Source organism: Punctularia strigosozonata (assembly GCF_000264995.1).
Source record: "Punctularia strigosozonata HHB-11173 SS5 unplaced genomic scaffold PUNSTscaffold_7, whole genome shotgun sequence".
Classification (NCBI taxonomy): Eukaryota; Fungi; Basidiomycota; class Agaricomycetes; order Corticiales; family Punctulariaceae; genus Punctularia; species Punctularia strigosozonata.
The window spans coordinates 1,719,311-1,738,866 of NW_006767439.1; the positions used below are offsets into that span (position 1 = coordinate 1,719,311).

The following is a 19,556-nucleotide window of genomic DNA, read 5'->3' on the forward strand; positions in this document are numbered from 1 at the left end:
TTATCACATCACACGTTTATTTCAACTTTTTACAATGCCACATTATTCCCACATATTCTTGCATCATTTCTCCACACTATTTAATATTACAACATTAACACCTATACTCGGGTGTGTGAACAAACAAATTTAGTTTGGTTTTTTGCACTGATTTTGAAAGAGGTATTTTATTATCTGGAGAGCCAAAACTTGCTGTGTGGCTATGCAGCCTAGTGTCCATTGATTCTATCGCATGGAGGGATTTTTGGAGGATGATAATGACCCAAGTTGATAGACCCACTCTGTCCAATCCTCAATTCCATGTATTCAGTAAATCAGCTGTAGCGGCCGAAGGAACATTCCCACGGTCATGGGAGTGTGATATTCGGATTCCCACGATAATTCTGCACAGATTGAGGTACCCGACGGAATTGAGCCTCAATTCCATCCGAACACAAGGATAGGGGTGAACTGGGAGTGGAGTACGCAACGTACGTTCTTCACATTCTTGCGCAATGGTGATGGTCTCTAACCCTGTCTTCAACAAATGCCCGGTATTTCGATGCTCGTGTCACTCGTAATTTGTTCAACAACTTTGTATTGTACTCGCCCAATGCGACCGACCTTCCCTGCCCTCCGCACGAGCCCCAGAATCGCCTTGCCATGGCTTATCGCTATCCTATCGGCCACCTCGGCGCACATGAATGGTTGCTTCATCCTCAGTTTTACGAAGCGACAGAACCGCATCTCCCTTGGATCCCAACACCGCACGCGGGGTTCCCTAGCGGGTTCGTCCATGCCGAACTCACGCAGATGCACGACTACGTCTGCCTATCTGGACCGTTCCACAAGCTCACGGACATGTCCGTGGAAGTTTATAAGCGACACAGCGATTTCCTTAGGCGCTGGTGGGAGTCAGGCAGAGTGAGCACGCCCCCGGTGCACGGTGGCGACGAGAGCAAGTTCGTCCTCGCCGACACCGTTATCGCAAGGATGCACCATGCCGTGGTACACGCCGTGGTCGAGCACGGGGTTCACCTGGACAACCTCATGATCCTGTCCTCCAACGCGCAGCGGAGTCTTTTTGAGGCCTGGGGCTTGTACTTCTGGTTCCAGGCACCCCATGTCAACCCTCGTTTGACGACCTGGTCCATTGTCGGCACGTTCGTCACCGACTACCAACGGCTACGGGAGTTGTATGACGAGGGCGTGCCGGTCTGGATCTTCATCACCCAGGCCAAGTTACTGCAAAACATGGCGGTCGCCAAAATCCTCAACGTGTTTCGTGAGGAAGAGAATTGGGACATCAATCGTCATAGTGGGAAGCCGGTGGAGATTGCCCTAGCGGGGGCTAACAGTGTCGTCGATAAGCTGCAAAGGTCTTTGCCGTCATCGTACGTGACGACCGCGGGGCACATACACGGTTCTATCAGTGGTGTTGAGACGAGCGAGTATCCCGCCCTCGTGAACACCAACGAATTCGGACTTGCAAGCGTCCAATTCAACTCCATCTACCACGCCAGAGAGTCTGAGGCGGTCGCGGGTCCATCACGCTCGCAGCCCGTGGCGGGTCCGTCGCATACGACAAAATGTACGTCGTCTCTCCTTATCTTCAAGCGCAACATTTGCTGACACGCTGGTTTCAGCTACGATGGCTGCCCGTCAATCCGCGTTGCAGGTTTACGTGCCACAGCTCAAGGGGCAAACACAAGACGAGAATCGAGGTCGACAGCTTCAGGCGGAAAAGGTGACCTTGTACAACACCATCGCGGATCTCAAGCGCGTATTGATGCCAGCCCCGATCCTCGCCGTCTTCAAGATGCTCATCACGAGTGTTCCCGTCTCCGTCAACCGTCCGTTCATGATGTCGACCCCACCCCTAACGCTTATCACCGCCGATGGTACCGCAACGTCAACAAACTGCCGGTATGGTTGGGTGCAATTCCAAGCTCTCCTCGGCAGCGTTCGGTTTCTCCACTCGTTGGAGAACGTCCAATCGTTGCAGTTTGGTCGCATGGCCTGGAAGGAACTGCTGAAGACCGACAAATGGTCGAAGCTTTTCGATCCTGAAGCTGCGCCGCAATCAAAAGACGAGCGCCTCCTCGTCGTGGTCACGACCATCCGCGAGCTGGCAAGCAAGTGCCACGTTGCGTTCCCGACAGTCGACCCCAACATTTCGTACTTTGGCAAGAAGGTGATCGCCAGCGACGTTCAGAGCGCGGCCTGGGGATCCCTAATCATCTGGGACATCAACAAACACGCCGTCCACCAGGATCTTCTCCTCCTCGCTTACCGTTTCCTTGGGCGCAAGTACCGCGACGGGAAGGTGCCAATGAAGACCTTCGAGGATACCATCGCCGCCATCCGCGCCTGCATGGCGGACCATGCTTTCGACTTCGACCGCAAACCTGCATCTTCGAACGGCTTCAGGAACGCGGACGGGAGAACGTGGGGCGACTATGTATACGCGCTGGTGCTCTTGATGAAGGATTGGAAGGTCGCAGGGTCGCCGGTGTTGCCAACGTACACGCTGAACAGAGAGCAAATCTCGAAGTTGTCTTACCTCGCGTACGAAAGAGTGGTCGTCAACGCGTACATCACGACGTTCCGCGATGAGTTCCGCCGACTCCCCTCCCTCCCCTTCCAGCACCCCGGCATCCCTCCTACGTGAGTCCCTCGACGCTGTGAAGATACAATCTCGTGTACCATGGAGCATATGTTAATGGAAAGATCTTGCTGTACTATATCTTATTGAGCCTTCGTGAATACAACGTAGAGTTTACCTCGCACGAGCCCGAAACAAGCCGTCAAGTGATTCAGCATGACACACGGGCAAGAGTATTAGCTTACACACACGGGAATCATCTGATATGAGGGTCGAAGCTTGTCACAAGGGAACAAGTACATTCACGCAAATAGGATCAGATCCCGAGGTATGGATTGCGAGTCATAATGTACATGAGCAATGAGACTAGTTGGTCACAATACTGAAGCTAAGTATGAGTACGTGCTGGAGATATATATATGAGCAATACAATGAAGATCTGCCAACAGATTCACGTACTGAAAATACTGAAGGCTTCGAAGATGGTCCAAACGACGTAGAAGAATCGGTAACTGCAGCCCGGTTGAGAATCAAACAACCACCGTGATATTTGATCCAGCCGTGTGCTGAGGGAAGGAGCGAGTCCGAGGAGGTCTTGATATTGCCCAATCCGAGCGTGAACGGCTTCACGGAGATGGGGGTTGTGGGCATAAACGAAGGCGACGGGCAGAAGGAGTCGGTTGTTGTGATCTGGCGCACCACATATGTCGCCAGATTTTGCCCTCGAAGGCCAGGCCCTGTGAATCTTCGGAAAGTTGCCGCACTTCGCCTGGTTGATGAACGTCAGTCAAAGTATAAGCAACCCGTCAAGGCAATGGCCTTACTGTCGTGAACCCGCACATCCAGCAAAGACCGGGTTTCTGGGTGTGAGCCTTGAGCCATCCGATGTATGTTCCCCGGCCCGTTTTCTGGAACATTAGACAATCCGTGATGGGATGTTTGACGTAGTGATCCACATTTTGGATCCGACAGACGACGCATGTCTTGGCCGCTAGTTCCCTGATTGTTTTGAGGGCCTTGGCAATCATGGACGTTTGGAAATCGAGTGCCTGGGATGTTGCAATATTCACCTCTGTTTGAGGCGGCCGTGTCCAGTCGAAGGTCGCAGCGCTGGGGGGTGGAAGCAGGACGACCGGTGCTATGTAAGTATTTCCCTGTGGCACCGACAATGGCGGTGGCGATGGCAAACATTCCCTGTAACGAAGGGTCAGCCAAAATGCGCAAGTGAGAGACCGAGAAGCTTACGCTGAAGCCGGGTGGCGATAACCCCTGGCATGATAGGGCATAACCTTGTGAACATTCGGCGGCAGCGGCCGCATCTTTTGGTTGATGGGCGGGGCAGAGCGTGTCAGCGCCAAGGTTCCTTTGTAAGAATTGCGGTGCAAAAGGGTGCCGCCAGACCCGCACGAGGACTCGACGATGAGCTCAGAGGTTGAAGTCAACACGCGAGGTTGCGTCTGCGTCGTGCCACGTGGTTCACACGACGAGGGACCATCCTGTTTGCGTGCTGGAACAGTGAAGTTGGGGAAAGGTCCCGTGAGTCTAGTTACGTTAGCGAACGGCGTCGGCGTCGGGGACGACGACGGGAGCTGAACCAACCCTTGGCGGCGTCCATGAGGGTGCGGGGTGGGGCTGCCGGATAGCGAGCTGCCGAACACGTCGTCAATTTGCAAAGGAAGCACCGTTCTTGGAGTTGAGGCCATGGGCCGTGGCAAAGGAAGACATGTGGCGACGGATGAGGGCAGCGCGGATGAAGGGGGATTGGATTTGTTTTGAGGCGCTGGGAGGTCGCTGAATATTTGACAGGCCATGGAGGAAGGTATTGATGACGGGGTGCTGAGCGTGATATAAGTACAACCGATGCCCTTGCCCTGGATTTGCTTGTCCAATGCAATGGTGTTGATGTCCATGTAGAGGTCGTTGTCGCCGTCGGACAAGCCGTATGTTGTCTCCGAGCATAGATCGATTATTCCATCATGTCCGTGCTTCGTGGCTGGAGGGGAAGGAAGTGCGGATGGCGCGGGCGCGGGAGGCGTTGCGGGACGAGGCACGGGAGACGAAGAAGGAGGGAGAGAGTAACTGGGAGCAGGAGGATGCGCGGGGATGGTCGCTTCATTCTGCCTGTGTATGAAATCAGAAATATGAACGGTGTTGATGCACGGACGGGCACACGTACCTTGCACGAGCCACGACCAACTCGCCAACGCCTGGGAAGGCCATGACATTGGGACACGGCAGCCCGTCGGTCAACGGGAGGTAGGGGCGAATGGTTGACTCGCCCCAGGCCGGATCCTGACGGGGAAATAGAAGAGGAGGAGGGCGGCGGATAGCCTCCTCGCAGTTCATGCATAGCTGGACATTTGCAAGCTCCAGGCAAGAAATATTATGGCCGTCAAAAAACTGGCTGAAGGGAAGCTGCAAGCAATTGGTAGAGCGAAGAGCGGAAACGATGTCGGTGTCACCTAGGAGGTTGTGTGCCTTCGGAGGGTGTCGGAAGAACTTGGGGTTGGTGATGTCGATGAACCATGCTCGGGCGGGTTGTCCATCGCGACCAGCCCATCCTGACTCTTGCTGGGCGAGTAGGAAGTTGCTGGGGAGGCCAAAGAAGAACACATCGCGGACATGTGGGACGTTAATGCCGTACCCGAGGGCGAGAGTCGCCGTGACGAGTGGACCAACTTCAGACCATTGGTCGTAGACCTCCTTTTGCTCTTGTGGAGGCAGCTGGCCCGAGTAGACCTGACAAGATAGAACTGTGGAGATGTCTTCGCACTGGCTCACGGAATGTGCGAAGACAATGGCGCAATGCTCGGGGCCATAGTTTTTGAGGCGCTCCTCAAACTCCGCGCCAATAAAGTCGATAGCTTTATATTGGTCCGAGAAGTGACGATACAGATACTTAATCTCCGGTCGAATGATTGGTGCACAAACGGTCTGGGGCTGGCGGCTGCCCAATGCTGACAGCAAAGTCGGGAGGATACGCTGCGGGGTGGTGGCCGTGAGCAATATAACGTGCAGGCTGAGAGCTCCGAGGCGCGCGAGCTGATGGAAACAGTCACGAAACGATGCATGTTCGACGACAAGGTGGCATTCATCGAACGCCAGCACAATGAGCTTCGTAAGCACAGCTTGATCTTGTGCCCATTGGTAGAACTCCCGAGAGGCGGCGTGCTCGGGCGATACGAGGATCACAGACGCTTCTGGGGTCTGATTATCGAAACCCCACACACTGTAAGACAGATGCAGTCGTGTACATTTCTTCGCCCACTCTTGAAGCAACGCAGAGATCGGTACGACGACCGCGATAAACTTGCCGCAGGGCCTGTAGTAGTGCGCGATGACAAGCGGGACGAAACTCTTGCCGGCGTTGGTAGGCAAGACGGCCAGCACATTGTGACCAGCCAGCGCGTTGGTGATGGCCTCGCCTCGTTCAAAGCAACAGAAAGACATGTCCAGGTCACGGAGCAGGTCACGAAGAGCCTTAAGTGCCAACGCCGGGATTTGCTTCTTCTCCTTCGGAAGTGTTTGCTGCGACTCAGATACATGAGGAATGACAGAAAGGATGGAGGAAACTGTATGCGCGAACGACGGGTTCAGTGCGTCAGCCACACCACTGAGCACAAATTGCGCCGTCTGCTTCTGGGACTCAAGCGTCGGAACGCAGACTACCACTTGAGGATTGACAGCAGCGGAGGCGGGTGCCGCCTGCGGCGAGTCGGGATGGGCACAAAATCCGAGTTATGATTGATGAAGCTGAGAGCCGTACGTGAACCCTCGCAGTTGGTATGGGCTCACCGACCTCATCATCCAAAACGACAAGGCGTAAAACCTATCTTCCGTTTCGGGTGTATGACCTCGCTGCTGGGCCATGATTCGGTGCCACCAATGGAGCGCATGTTGCTGCATGTCTGCGTCGAGGTTCAGTTGGAAAGCTTCAACTGCGGCAGACACGGCGCGAGCGTCGTGAATGTTCAGTTCCACGCCGAGATATTTTTGCATAAGCCCAGTCCAGGTGCTCCCAAGCACGTCGGGTCGTCGGGTGCCTGCTGCCAGAGGGAATACATCGTCATACATCTGCATCCGCGCGTCGTGGCCGTGAGTCTGAGGACCGGTTCAGCATTGAAACGTCAGATAGAAAAGGGGAAGGTTGGCTCACATCCTCTACGAGATACTCCATCGCGGGCTGCACGATTACCTTCGACCAAAGCAGTAGCTTGCGCAGTTGTTCCGGCACGAGCTTGGTGGTGACCTTCTGCTTGCCGGTTGCACCAAGGTTCTTGTGGTAGCCGGTGACGAAGTAGAACTCATCGGTAAACACGTACAGGCTCCGCATATGTCCCTGCTGAGTGTTGCTGCCAATGAGCGCCTGCCATTCCGTTGCACGCCCAGGGGCACCGCAAGCAAACCAGGTGATGGCCAGGAATATTTCCTGGACGCGGTTGTAATGCGCGTAAACTTTTTTGACCTCGGCGACATGCCAAACGGACTTGCCGGGTAGAGCCTTTTTGTTCACAAAACGTTGGCGCGTGCGCTGAGTCGCGGTCCATAGTTTGAGCAGAGTCTTGCGGTAAGATTCGAAATTGTTGTCCGGGTGCAGTGCGAAGGAATAGTGCAAGGCTGTATTGTGCGGCGAGTCTACCAAGCCGGTCCGCTTGAAGTCGAACACCATGTGAGTAATGGGGATGCCGCACAGAACTTCATCCTTGATGATGCGCATGGCTTCCTCTGCGGCCTTCAGTATCGCATCACCGATCGTCAACATGCTGATGACCTTCCCGTGATGAGACCAGGTCCTGTAGTTTTTATCGGCGAATTGAATCCACGGCATGCCTTCGTCGTCCAACCGAATGCTGCAAATGAGTTGATGCGTGCAGAGGACGAAGCCAAGTGGCATAGACGACTTGAGAACAAGACACTGGTTGATTAGGTAAAATATCCTGAGGGAAACCATTGAGCAGCGGCATCACGAATTGACCGGAAACATGACTTACTCAAGATATGGCACGTCCCTCTCTTGCGAGTACAAAACACCCTGCACGAAGGCAGAGAGACGACAGATATAGAGAATAGGCGATATCATGTGCGCGATGATGGTGGCAAACTTCAACTGTCCGTTCGCGTCGTACGAGCTGAGCACGAGAAAGTTGTACAGGAGCGTGTAGAATTTACTGGGATTACAGCTGACCTTTTTGTGAGACACGAGAGACCAGAGGAGACGGTGAAGAGGCTCGATGACGGGACGATCGGCGCCAAAACGTTCCATGTTAGGCGTCTTCATGCGATCCTCCTCCAGCTGCTCCATGCTGACAGGCAGCACGTTGTTTGCGTACGCGTTCTCGAGCTGATTGAACAACTCGAGAGAAGAAGTCCGCTGGTCGTCCGTGAGAGGCATAGTGACGTTCTCAGGAAGGGCGTCTCGAGCGGCGTGGATGGCAAGACGCAGGGCAGGGATGAATTTGCGGACATAATCAGGCCAGGTCTGGGTGCGGCGGATCGAACCCTTGTACTCGTCTTTCCTGAAGAACAATGAGACTTCGGATTCGACGCGAGAGACGGCGGATGGACTTACAATCCGATATTAACAAGCTTCGACTGGATCATGTAGGTTTCATCCTCCAAGGCGTACAAGGCGACGTCAATATACCGTTCAGAATAAAGCAAAAGTAGATCGACGATGTCCGGATCATTCAATTCGTCAAGGATCTCTTGAATTTCGGTGCCGCTCTTGCCCTTCACGTAGCGTAGCCATCCTTCTCGCAGCTCAAACATTGAGAGCTGCCGAAGGTTCTCTGGGGATTTGATGGGGACTTGCTCGAAGTCGGGTTCAATGAGCCGCGAGTTGACCAGATTACAGGCCTCCTTGGCTGCAGCATCGTTGATGATCGGCTCCATTGCGCAATACTCGACAGGGAAGTACCGCCGCATCCGACTGCCGCTGAAAAACGTCTGAGCCTTCGCCCGATAAGTGCGCTGAGAAGAGGGGACGGCGGAGGAGTCGGAGAGCGCGCGGCACTTGTGCGTGCGCGCCAGAGAACTTTTGGAGACGGAAGCGTGATTGCAAGACGAGCAGAAAACGATGGATGGGTGGATCTTGAGGCCATAGTGAATCTTGCGGTTGCGCGGCACGACCTTCTTCATCTCGCGAGCACCGCGAAGATCATGGAGAGTACAAATGGCGTGGATGCGTTCAATTTCGTCGTAAGAGAGGTGTTGATAATGGCTGTTATTAAAGTGCCCGTGCAAGTGGGCAGGGTCCCACGCGTATCCACACCGTTCACGCATGCAAATAAGTACATGGTACTGCATATCCACTACACAAAATGCTCGTTTGAGGAGGCTTCTGTCTTCATCATTGTCCAGCTGCAGGTGATGCAGGCCCGGATGGACTGTGGCCTGCAAGCGACGGATCTCAAGCTTCCGTTCTTCCGTGCTGAGATGCCCGGGAATGTCCGGCGATCGAAGAACGGGCTCGCGTTCCTCATCCGAGCCGACGAGAATGTCCTCGCAATCTTCGTCTTCATCTTCCGATCCACTCTCGCTGACAGAAGATCCACCACGGGAGGAGGGGCGGTAGCTCGAATCGTAATCCGAACTGCCGTCTGGGAAGTTGCCTTGAGGTGCAGTGGAAGGATCAGGAGGGGCAGCCGCGGTAATGTCTTTCGGGGCCGCAACGTCTGGCTCAGGGTCCGGATTGACATACTCAATGTCATCCTCTTCAACGTCCCCATGAGACAAGGAGTTATGAAGAGGGGGAACGCGTGGGTCCAACACCTCATCGGAGCTGCAGGCGACGTCCCGTTTGACCCTCTGACGAAGACGCATCTGCGCATTGATATTACGGTGCACCCCTGTATCTTCATTGGCGGCAGATGACTCTGTGGACGAGACGCGCTTGCGCTTGCGGGGAGCATCAAGATGGTGATCCGAAGGTAGCGGAGGCCGAGGTTCGTTGCCGCGAATGGTATCCGGCCATCCAGAAAAATGACGGGCTAGTCCACCAAACAGGCCGGAAACTACTGCCCCTAGACGACCGCTCGGTGAAGGGTCAGGCGGGGAGGGTTCGGTGGGGAATGACTGGGAAACTTCCGATAAGGGAACGGGCAGGGAGGGAGGGGGCGGATGAGGTGCGGCGATCACAGCGACCGTCGCTCGCGTCGCAAGCTGTGTATTCATGACACAGCATTCTGCCCTCGCCAGATGAGTCTGCAAAAAAAAAGTTAAATGAATGAAACACTGAAATGACTAATCAGAAACGTACCCGGAAAGCCTTCGAATGGCACGTCTGCCATGGACAAAGGGAGCAGTGGAACATTCCCGTCGACTGGTCGCGCGGAATGGCATATAGGTTGCCGTCCTTTCCCGTGCATTTGACTTCCTTCTGGTGTCGTCCCCGAACATACACATCCTGCGAGTCGTACAGATCATCGTTGGGATAGGGACAGTCCGGCGCAAAGCACTTGTACAAAACGGTTGGAGTCATGACGCTGGCACAGCAGGCGAAGCGCAAGAATGGGCGGGGCGAGAGTGGAGACGGCACCGACGAACGACGAAAGATACTGTCCGGCGAGCACGAACCCGGCGGTGAGGAGATCCCGAGATCCAGGGACCAGGTAACGGGCTAAGCAGTCTTGAATGACGACCAAGGGAGACGGGGGGTCCGGAGTCCAGCGGAGGGAATGGGGCACGAGGATCTGAAAATACGACCGAAACAAATGGAAGGAACGAGTCCTTCCGCCCACTGACGTCGAGACGAGCCCGACGCGCGGTTTAGCAAATGCGGTTGAGGGGATATTGGAGGGAGCTGGTGGCCGCACAGCCACAAGTAGTCACTATCGAAAAGGTAAGTAAAAAAAAACCAGAGTGAAGTAGGAACTTACGTCTTCGAGAGAGAGAGGAGACCGGCGGAGAGGTGGGGGCAAGAGGAAAAGGCGGGATATGGGGGGAGCGACGTGAACGTCCTCATTATGAGGAGAAATCTGAAATGTAGCAACTTCATCAGCATCCGTAAAAAGAAAAAGAAAAGTGGAAAAAGACCCTCCTGACGTCGTAAAACGACGCCGGAGGGCGTATGACCGGGATCGTTGAAGAAAAAATTAAAAGGAAGCCAACGAGGGTGCACCTGATGCCGTCCCTTGCGACGCATACTAAACGCCCTCGTCTTGCGGGCAGACAGGGCACACGTTGGCAACGCCGAGCTATGTAAGCCTGCCCCGTTGGGGGCGGGAAGGGCGCGGATGGAGACGCAGGCAGAGGCGGAGGCGGGACAGCAACGAGACGGGGGGCAAAGAGGGGAAGAAGCAAGAGGGAAGACGTCGAGTAGCCCTAAGCCCAACACCAACCATCACCATCAGCGCTCATCAGGGATCGACAGATGGAATCCCACGATGAAGCCTGCGTCGACCGTAAACAGTTGACACAAGATTCCTTTCGCACGGTCTGCGTCGGGCCGGGGACGCACGGGCAGTGTTACCATGCGACCGGCGGCGTCCCACGATGAAGCCTGCGTCGACCGTAAACAGTCGACACAAGATTCCTTTCGTGGCAGTGTTGCCATGCGACCGGCGGGATCAGCAGAGCAGAGGGTGTTCAAACAAAAACATGCATAGATATATTCCTGCCATATGAGTTCCCGCACCAATATTGAGCCGACTCGGATATAGGTACTTTCAGACGTTTGGAATGGGTTCACATAGCTCGACGCACAGTATTTACTTAGCCGTTCTTGCGCAAGAGCGTCGACGCACTTTGCTTTGTATTTTTTCTCGAATTAAAAACGTCGACGCATCGCGATTAAAGACTCATATCGCCGTCTAAAATCACGTAAAAATGTGTAGGGGATGCGGGCAACGTGTATCTATTTTCTGAGCCCCCGACCATTGCTACACTGCCACATCCGCACTCACAAAGTGATGTTCTTCCTGCTGGAAATGCGATTTTTTTAATGAGATTGGCTCATACATTTTTCCCACGATGTTCCGACACTATACACACAACCTGTGGCTATGTAGACAATATAAAAACATCCAAAACTGGGACAGACGGAATTGAGGCTCAACTCCTAGCTGGGCCATGGATAGGCGGATGGTGGACACGATCTGATTCATGCAAAGGACGAGCCTGAGCGGCATACACGACTCGACGAGGAGACATGGCTGGATGAGAGGGAATATTCTAGAGAAAGACAATGAGCGAGATTGATCCAAGATAAAAGCAAGTTCGACTCACTCGAGATAAGGAACCTCCTGCTCTTGAGAATATAGAACACCCTGCACGAAGATGGCCACGCGACAGAGAAAGAGAAGCGGAGCAATGACATGCGAGATTGATGTTGCAAACTTGAGGTGGCCCTGCGCATCGTAGGAGCTGAGGACAAGATAGTTGTACAACGGGGTGTAGAACTTGCTGGGGTCGCACCCGACCTTCTTGTGTGAGACGAGGGACCAGAGGAGGCCGTGGAGTGACTTCATGATATGACGATCCTCGCCGAAACAGTTCATGAAAGCCTTCTCCTCGTGGTTGGTTTCGAGCTGTTCGAGATCGACAGGCTGGGCATCCGTGTCGTGTGCGTTCTCGAGGTGCGTCATCAAGTCCCGGGCGAAGGCCCCCTGGACCTCCGTGAGCGGCAAGGAGAAGTCGTCGGGGAAATCGCCGCGAGCAGCACGGAGGACAAACTGAAGAATCGGCATGAACTCGTGGACATATTCGGGCCAAGTCATTATGCGACGGACACAACCCTTGAAATCGGGTCGTCTACGGGAGAGAGAGAACAAGATTTAGACACAGCACAATGTACGGGGAGAATGAACGCGACTCACAGTCCGATGTTGGCAAGCTTCAACTGTATGATATACGACTCGTCCTCCAAGGCATACAGGGCGGCGTCGACATATCGCTCGAGATAGAGGGCCAGAATGTTGATAGCCGGAGGATCACGAGATTCGTCCAGGATGGCTTGAATCTTCTCACCCGACATGCCGCGCACGTATCGACACCAACCTTCACGCCGTTTGAAGACAGAGAGCTGACGTAGATTATCCGGCAACTGGATGGGAATTTGCTCAAAGGCCGGTTCAATGAGCAGAGGCTTGACGAGACTCCAAGCTTGCTTAGCCTTGGCACTGTTCGTGACGGGATTGACCGGTTCGTATTCAACGGGAAAGAACCGGCGTTCTTTCTTGTTGTTGAAAAAGGTCTGAGCTTTTGCTCGGTAGGTTCGCGGTGCATTAGGGGCAGAACGGACGGGCGTGGCTTTACATTTATGCAACCGGGTGTACGAAGCCTCCGTCTCAAAACCATGGTGATAGCGCGCGCAGAAGATGATGGACAGGAAGAGGGCGAGACCGTAATGAATCTTGCGGTTGCGAGGCCTGACCTTCTTCATGATGGCGGGGCCTCAAAGGTTAAGGGAGACGCATATTGATGCGACCGAATCGATTTGCTCGTCGGTCAAGAGATGGCGGTGTTCGGATTTAAAGTGACCGCGTATACACTCGGGGTCGAGCGCGTATTGACATTTGGTGCATATAATTATTCTATACTGGGTGTCGACGACGCAACGAGCCTTGCTCATAACACGCTGGGATTCCTGGTCCTGCGGCTGCCAATGATGGTCGCCCCGGTGCACGGTGGCCTTCAAACGCTTGATCTCGAACACTTGTTCGAGGGGAGGGAGGAGGGGAGAGATGTCCGATGACCGGACTACACGCTCGGGCTCAGCGTCTGAGCCCTCCCAGATATCTTCCCCAACGTCAACGTCTTCGTCGGGGGGAACCTCCCCATCAACCTCTACATCAGGAGACGGAGGGGTCAGGACGTAGCTGCTGTCGTGATGAGACTGAGAGTCAGTCGCACCCTTGGTGTCATGAACGTAGCTGTCCTTGACATTGTTGTTCCCAACGCTCGCTTCACCCGCATGAGCATCAGAGGAATCCCCGTCGCCGCCGTCGCCGCCGTCATAGTACAGGTCGCCATCAGGGTCGTTGTTGTTGTTGTCGCGAGCGAGGGAAGAGATGGACGCCGGAGCAGGTGTGGAGGCCCCCTCGTCGTCGGAGGAGCGCATGATGTGTTGGGTCTTTGGTTGGGAACACAGACGGTGGCGGGTGTCCCCCGACTGGCTCTCTTCGGCAACATTGGACGATGTCGCGGTTGACGAGCCTCGTTTCCACTTGGTGGGGCCATCGTTGTCGACAACATGCCCTGCCAGTGAGGATGATGATGGTAACGACGCGGGTCGGCTAGAGGAGGGGCCTGACCCTAGAGAGAACCGGCGAGCCAACCCTCCCATCAGTCTTGTGACCGCTGTGCCCAAACAGCTGACAGGCGACGGCTCATGGGTAGGGGGCAAACCCTGCGGAATATGGTGTGGAGGTGAAGGTGATGGCGGAATGTGTATGGGGGGGAGGACGGCGGGCGCCTGTCAACGAGGTCTCCCGAGGGAGGATGAGGCCATCAGGCCGGGGCACAAGCCGCTCCGAACGTGATCCTGTCAACAAATCAGCAATGCGAAACACAACATGAAAGCGATATACATACCCTGAGGGGTCGGAAGCTTTGTGATTCGTACGGGCAGTAAGGGCAGCGAACCATATACGTGTCCGGGTCGCGAATGAGGTTGACCACCTGGCCGTCGACTGTGGTCCGGCCATGCATCTGATGCCAAGCCTCGTGGTGTGCGGCCGCGTTCGTGTAGGCGTAGTCCTCGGTGCATGGACACGTCTTGTCCATGCATCGGTACACTGCGGCGGCGGCCATGATGAGGGAGACCGTATGAGAGCGGCAGTGAGGCGGAATCGGGGCAACGAGGAGGCAAGGAGAACTGCTGCGATGAGGACGAGGACAAGACAAGACCGGCAACCGCGGGGATCCAGCGACGGCCGAAGTCTTCGGGCTCGGGGCCCACAAACAACGAGACAGCTGCCTGAAGATAAGCCGAAACAAGCGGAGGAACAAATCCCTCCGATGGGGCGATCCAGCGGCGACCGAGGTCCTGGGGCTTGAGGCCGATAAACGGCAGAAACAAGGGATCTGGAATTTGACCGAGACAAGCGGAGGAACAAATTCCTCTGCCCACAGCCATTGAGACGAGCTCATCAGGTGGATAAGCGGCTAAACACGGGAAAAGGGCCGTACTTACGCGGCTGCAGCAACAACTAACGGTCATCTGCAATGCCAAATGCGCGTTAGCCGCGCATACAAGCATGCGAGAGGGGGGACTTACCTGCTGCCGAAGGAGCACGTTGGTGGGGTGAGTGGTGGTGGAGAAAAAGCCGTGTCGCGAGGACGGTGGCTCATATGCATCCTGGAAAACAGGGGGGGGGGAAAGTTAGCAGTGTCGGAAGCAGATACTCAAAAGCGATAAATGACCTCCTGACGTCGAGGCGACTATGCACCCCGATGCCGGAGGTTGGATGACCCGGGATCGTCGCGAAACGGAACCAAAAAAGAAGGTGTTTACTCACCTTGCGCCCCCTTCACAACAAATTCGCCAGCCCTATCTTGCGGGCAGCGATCGCCTGCGTTGGCAGCAGCGTGGAAGGCCACCGCCGCCGCCGGTGGCGGCGGGCGGGAGAGAGGGGTCGGCGTCAGCGCAGAGAAGAACGAGAGAGGAGGAGGGCGGGAGGCGGGAGGCGGGAGTCGAGTGACCAGCAGGCGAGCGGGGCAAAGGGCAAAGTCCAACCCCATCAGCGCCCAGGAAGCTGATGGACAGCTCGATTTCCACGCCCCCGTGACTTGATCCCACGCTCACCGTCGATCCCGACCAATCCGGATATTGCTGTGGCGATACCGGCCCGTGCGGCCGGGCAAAGGCCAGACGCCACATGGCTTAATGTGGCAGTGCCGTGCCGCGCGTGGCGCCGAATAGACCGGGTCCCACGTTCACCGTGGCAGTGTCACAACGTGCGTCGCTCACTGTGGCAGTGCCTTGCCGCGCGTGGCGCCGAACAGACCAGGTCCCACATTCACCGTGGCAGTGTCACAACACGCGTCGCTCACCATGGCAGTGCCTTGCCGCACGTGGCGCCGAACAGACCGGGTCCCACGATCACCGTGGCGGTGCTACAACACGCGTTTGCCACGCAGGCCGTGTCCCACGTTCACCGTGGCAGTGTCACGACGCACGTTCTGACCCCCTGCCGAGCTCGCCAAAGTCCCACGATCACCGTGGCAGCAAGCAATCCTCCCGGCAACATCCCCACCAAAATATTGGTGGGGTAATGCCCACAGCACCTTAAATCGCGAAAATATTCAGGGAGGTACCCATCACAATTACGAAGAGGCGTTGTCAGACAGTGAGTAGCGATTCAGTTGGGAACCGTCGAGAAAAACGGACGGTGAATTATGAGCATCATTTCTTTAGATTTAAAAAACCAATTGTTCGATGAATACTGCAATTTATGAACCTTCTAAAATACAGAGAAAATGACCGGAGGGAGGGGCTTGGAGAACACGATTTTTTGACCTACTAATCGTGGGAATATAACGGCTGAATAATCTTGCAGACCCTTCTCACCATTTTAGGAGGATACGATGAATTACGGAACATCCACCAATATAACACGGGGTGTGGAAAGTACCACTGGACTCAGCACGTCTGTGGCTATACACTGACCCCCCAAACAGCCAAAACTGAGACGGGCGGAGGTCAGGCTGACCTCCTAGCTGGGATGGGGCTAGGCGTCCAAGAGCAGTGGCATGATGCAAAATCTCCGTATTCTTCGATTGCAGGCAAGACACCATATCAGATTTTGTGCGATTAGCCGTCCTGTTCCTGCGTTTCTCCTTCTTGAGATCGGTTTTGAGTGCAGATATACGAGAGCTCTGAAGACTGGAGGCTGCCCTGGCATCCGAGAGAGAGGATTCGAGGTAGACAAGAGCTCCATCAACCGAAGACGGTGTAGCAGATATATTCTCCTTTCTAGCACGGGCCAGAGCGAGATTGTGGCAGTTTGCAGCCTTCTTGGCTGAGTAGGTGCCCATACTAGTACCTCTCACCCAGGTTGAAGCAAAGCAAGAGGAGCCCCAGTTGTAAGTCGGTTGTGACGGCCATGCAGGGAGCATAAAGAGGCGTGGGAATCTGATTTTTGACAGGCTTTTGGTGGTGAACAATGCTTTCCTTACTGTGAGCCTGATTGCATGATATATTCAGCTTAATTTGTGCTAAACCAACGCAAGCATGTCACAATGTCATAGATACATTGCTTTACAGAACCTAGGTGTACTCCAGATTGCATGCGCGATAGCTTGCAGATTCGCGGACAACTCCTTCACAGCCACATGACTGCCTGAAAAAGGCATGATAGGGTTAGGGCCATTGTGGGTGGTACACTGAGAGCCTACACCGGAAAAAGTTGATGTGGGTCAGGTAATACACCCTCGGGTACCCTTGCAAGAATCTTACATGCTTCTGAGAGTACTGTGTGGTGTTGGAAATTTGTTTGACTTGCCTGTGAGAACCACAAAGACATCATGGATGCGGCCACAACACTGAGTAATGATCGTACAACAAATTCAGCCACCACAATGTGTGTGAATCTCAAAGTACATCAACTTTGCTCTCTAACCATTCTTTGAAGTGACGCAGTTCGTGCAGTGTTCTGTAGGACCCGGTGAACGGAATTCCTTGGTGGGGGTGGCGTGAGAGTCTTGCCTTGACTTTCATCCTGGGTTACGCGTCAATCGCGGGCGTTGCCCGTACCCAATAGTAGTCGGAACCCGGCGCTTGGCGCCCCTTTCTATTTCACGTGCAACAATTCCTCCCCCACCCCTCTCCGCATTCCGACCTGATTGGGTCCTGACGGGACATTTCTTGAGGTCATATCGGTTGCAAGGCTCTCTATCACTCGCTGCTGGCGACCGCACTTCACTATGTCTGCAGGCTTCAGGATAACTCCCGCGTTATGGGACCGGTGAGTGCAACGTTTTCATGTTTCGTTCCCTTGCGGATACGATCTGTGTTTTCGTCCATAGTGTCTAACTCAATCCTCACTAGCATCCACCATTTCGCATCTTTCCCACAAACTGGAGGCGAGTCTCGTCTGCTTACGGTTTATTCGTACAGTGAGCTCATGTCGATGTTCAGTCTCACTGCAGCAGATGGTATTGTTTGGACAGAATCCATCACAGGGAACGCTGTTGGCCGCCAGTCAGTTCCTCGGTGGTGAGTGGCGCATCACATCCTGTTAGCTCGTCTCTGATATGCCCTGAACGCCGATGCAGAAGAACTCCCAATCCGACTCGCACATCGTGTTAAGGAACTCGATACTCTTCCTCACAACTTGTCCAAGATGCCTAGCATCGAGAAAGTGAAGAACTGGTATGCGCATAGCTTTGAGGTACGGTCGGCGCCTCTGCCATGCTCGCTCAGGATCGCCCAATGACGTTATGCGCCCAGGAACTCATCAGGTTTCCCCCTCCACGGCTTCCCTCGGATCTGCGGAAGGAGCTGGCTAAGGCGGAAAAGGCTGCGCGAGAAGAGGGCGATGCCATGCCAGAAAGTATACCTAATCCCAGCCTAATTGGTGCGCTACACGCGTCCAGCATCTAACACAACGCTGAGGATCTATCTAGGACTCGGAGATGGATATACGGGAATCGGGGCTGGACCGATAGGCGACTCGTTTGTTGGTTACTCAGTGAGTGATCACTTTGTTGGTGACGAACTATACGTCGACGTATGCGATCTCGTACCATCGTAGTCTCCGGCCGCTCAGGGAACCGGCATTGGTAACAAGTTCAAGTTACGTGTACCCATGGAGCGAAGGTACGCCATGAGTTGTTTGCTTACTCTATCGTGTCACACTCAACAAAGGAAGGTACTATGCGAACCCAAGGCTCATCGACTGGCCGCCGGAGGTGCACGACTACAATGCCCGGTTCACGAAAATGTTGGAGAGGATAAAGAGCCGGCATGATCCGACGGTCACTACGGTGGCCCAGGTATGTAAACCCGATTCAACACGTCTTCCTCCCCACTGACGAGCGATACTAGGGTGTGCTGGAGTGGAAACGATCTACCAACGCAAGGCACATTGGTCTTGATATCCAAGCGTGGCTCGATCGGTTCTACATGTCTCGTATAGGGATCCGTTTTCTGATCGGCCAGCGTACGTTCCCGCCGTTCTTCTCCGAACAGCCAATCTCATGTTCTTCAGATATCGCTCTCAACAAACATGAGAAACACCCCGGGTGGGTCGGGATCATCTGCACGGAATCCAACGTGCACGATATCATCCAGGAGTCTATCGAGAACGCAAGATTCGTATGCGAAGAGGTACGTTGCGTGCAATACGATTCATCGTATATCACAGTATCTCAAACTAGAACAGCATTACGCTATGTTCCGAGGCCCTCCCGTGGAGTTGATTTGCCCACCGGACCTGCAGTTTGCCTACGTTCCTGGCCATCTCTCGCATATCGTGTTCGAACTCCTCAAAAACTCGTTACGAGCGGTCGTAGAGCGGTATGGCCCAGACTACCAGGACAATGGAGGTTCGCAGGCAGTATGTTTTCTAACCGCATCCATGCTTATCAAAATTCCAGGCTCCCAGAAACGCGAATACCCAAAGATCCGCGTTATCGTCGTGGAAGGCAAGGAAGACATCACGATCAAGATCTCGGACGAAGGGGGCGGTATTCCGCGATCGGCGATCCCGTTGATATGGACGTACATGTACACGACCATGGAGGGCCAAGCTATCGACCAGGACTTTCAAGCGAGCGACTTCAAGGCCCCGATGGCCGGTTTTGGCTATGGCCTACCGCTCTCGAGACTGGTACGTGGAACCGGTCGACCAGGAAGTCGCGCTGCTGACGACACGTTATCAGTATGCGCGGTACTTCGGAGGCGACCTTCGCTTGATATCCATGGAGGGATACGGCACGGACGTCTATATACATCTGAACCGTTTGTCCAGCAGCCGCGAGCCCCTGCCTTGAGATTCCACTGCTGGGTGAGCCATACGAGAAATCCAAC

The 19,556-nt window shown here is 54.5% G+C and overlaps 4 protein-coding genes across 4 annotated transcripts; 2 read left to right on the forward strand and 2 right to left on the reverse strand.

The window, feature by feature from the left end:
* Positions 1 to 642: 642 nt before the first annotated feature.
* Positions 643 to 2,650, forward strand: PUNSTDRAFT_135057 (uncharacterized protein; the record flags this gene model as incomplete). The annotated part of the gene is made up of 2 exons (XM_007384568.1): positions 643 to 1,570; positions 1,626 to 2,650. The coding sequence occupies 2 exons, from the start codon at positions 643 to 645 to the stop codon at positions 2,648 to 2,650; spliced, it is 1,953 nt and encodes a 650-aa protein (XP_007384630.1).
* Positions 2,651 to 3,390: 740 nt separating this feature from the next.
* PUNSTDRAFT_45108 (uncharacterized protein) lies at positions 3,391 to 10,064 on the reverse strand (the record flags this gene model as incomplete). Its single annotated transcript, XM_007384569.1, has 8 exons — positions 3,391 to 3,778; positions 3,830 to 4,705; positions 4,761 to 6,289; positions 6,380 to 6,685; positions 6,741 to 7,434; positions 7,576 to 8,100; positions 8,154 to 9,787; positions 9,843 to 10,064. 8 exons carry the CDS (start codon positions 10,062 to 10,064, stop codon positions 3,391 to 3,393), a joined length of 6,174 nt encoding a protein of 2,057 aa, XP_007384631.1.
* Positions 10,065 to 11,805: 1,741 nt separating this feature from the next.
* On the reverse strand, positions 11,806 to 14,335 carry PUNSTDRAFT_45109 (uncharacterized protein; the record flags this gene model as incomplete). The annotated part of the gene is made up of 4 exons (XM_007384570.1): positions 11,806 to 12,334; positions 12,400 to 12,976; positions 13,073 to 13,931; positions 14,117 to 14,335. The coding sequence occupies 4 exons, from the start codon at positions 14,333 to 14,335 to the stop codon at positions 11,806 to 11,808; spliced, it is 2,184 nt and encodes a 727-aa protein (XP_007384632.1).
* Positions 14,336 to 17,449: 3,114 nt separating this feature from the next.
* PUNSTDRAFT_135059 (alpha-ketoacid dehydrogenase kinase N-terminal domain-containing protein) lies at positions 17,450 to 19,519 on the forward strand (the record flags this gene model as incomplete). Its single annotated transcript, XM_007384571.1, has 13 exons — positions 17,450 to 17,490; positions 17,574 to 17,617; positions 17,664 to 17,741; positions 17,801 to 17,916; positions 17,976 to 18,102; positions 18,152 to 18,216; positions 18,280 to 18,344; positions 18,397 to 18,520; positions 18,573 to 18,687; positions 18,736 to 18,854; positions 18,910 to 19,072; positions 19,124 to 19,356; positions 19,409 to 19,519. The coding sequence occupies 13 exons, from the start codon at positions 17,450 to 17,452 to the stop codon at positions 19,517 to 19,519; spliced, it is 1,401 nt and encodes a 466-aa protein (XP_007384633.1).
* Between the last annotated feature and the right edge of the window lie 37 nt (positions 19,520 to 19,556).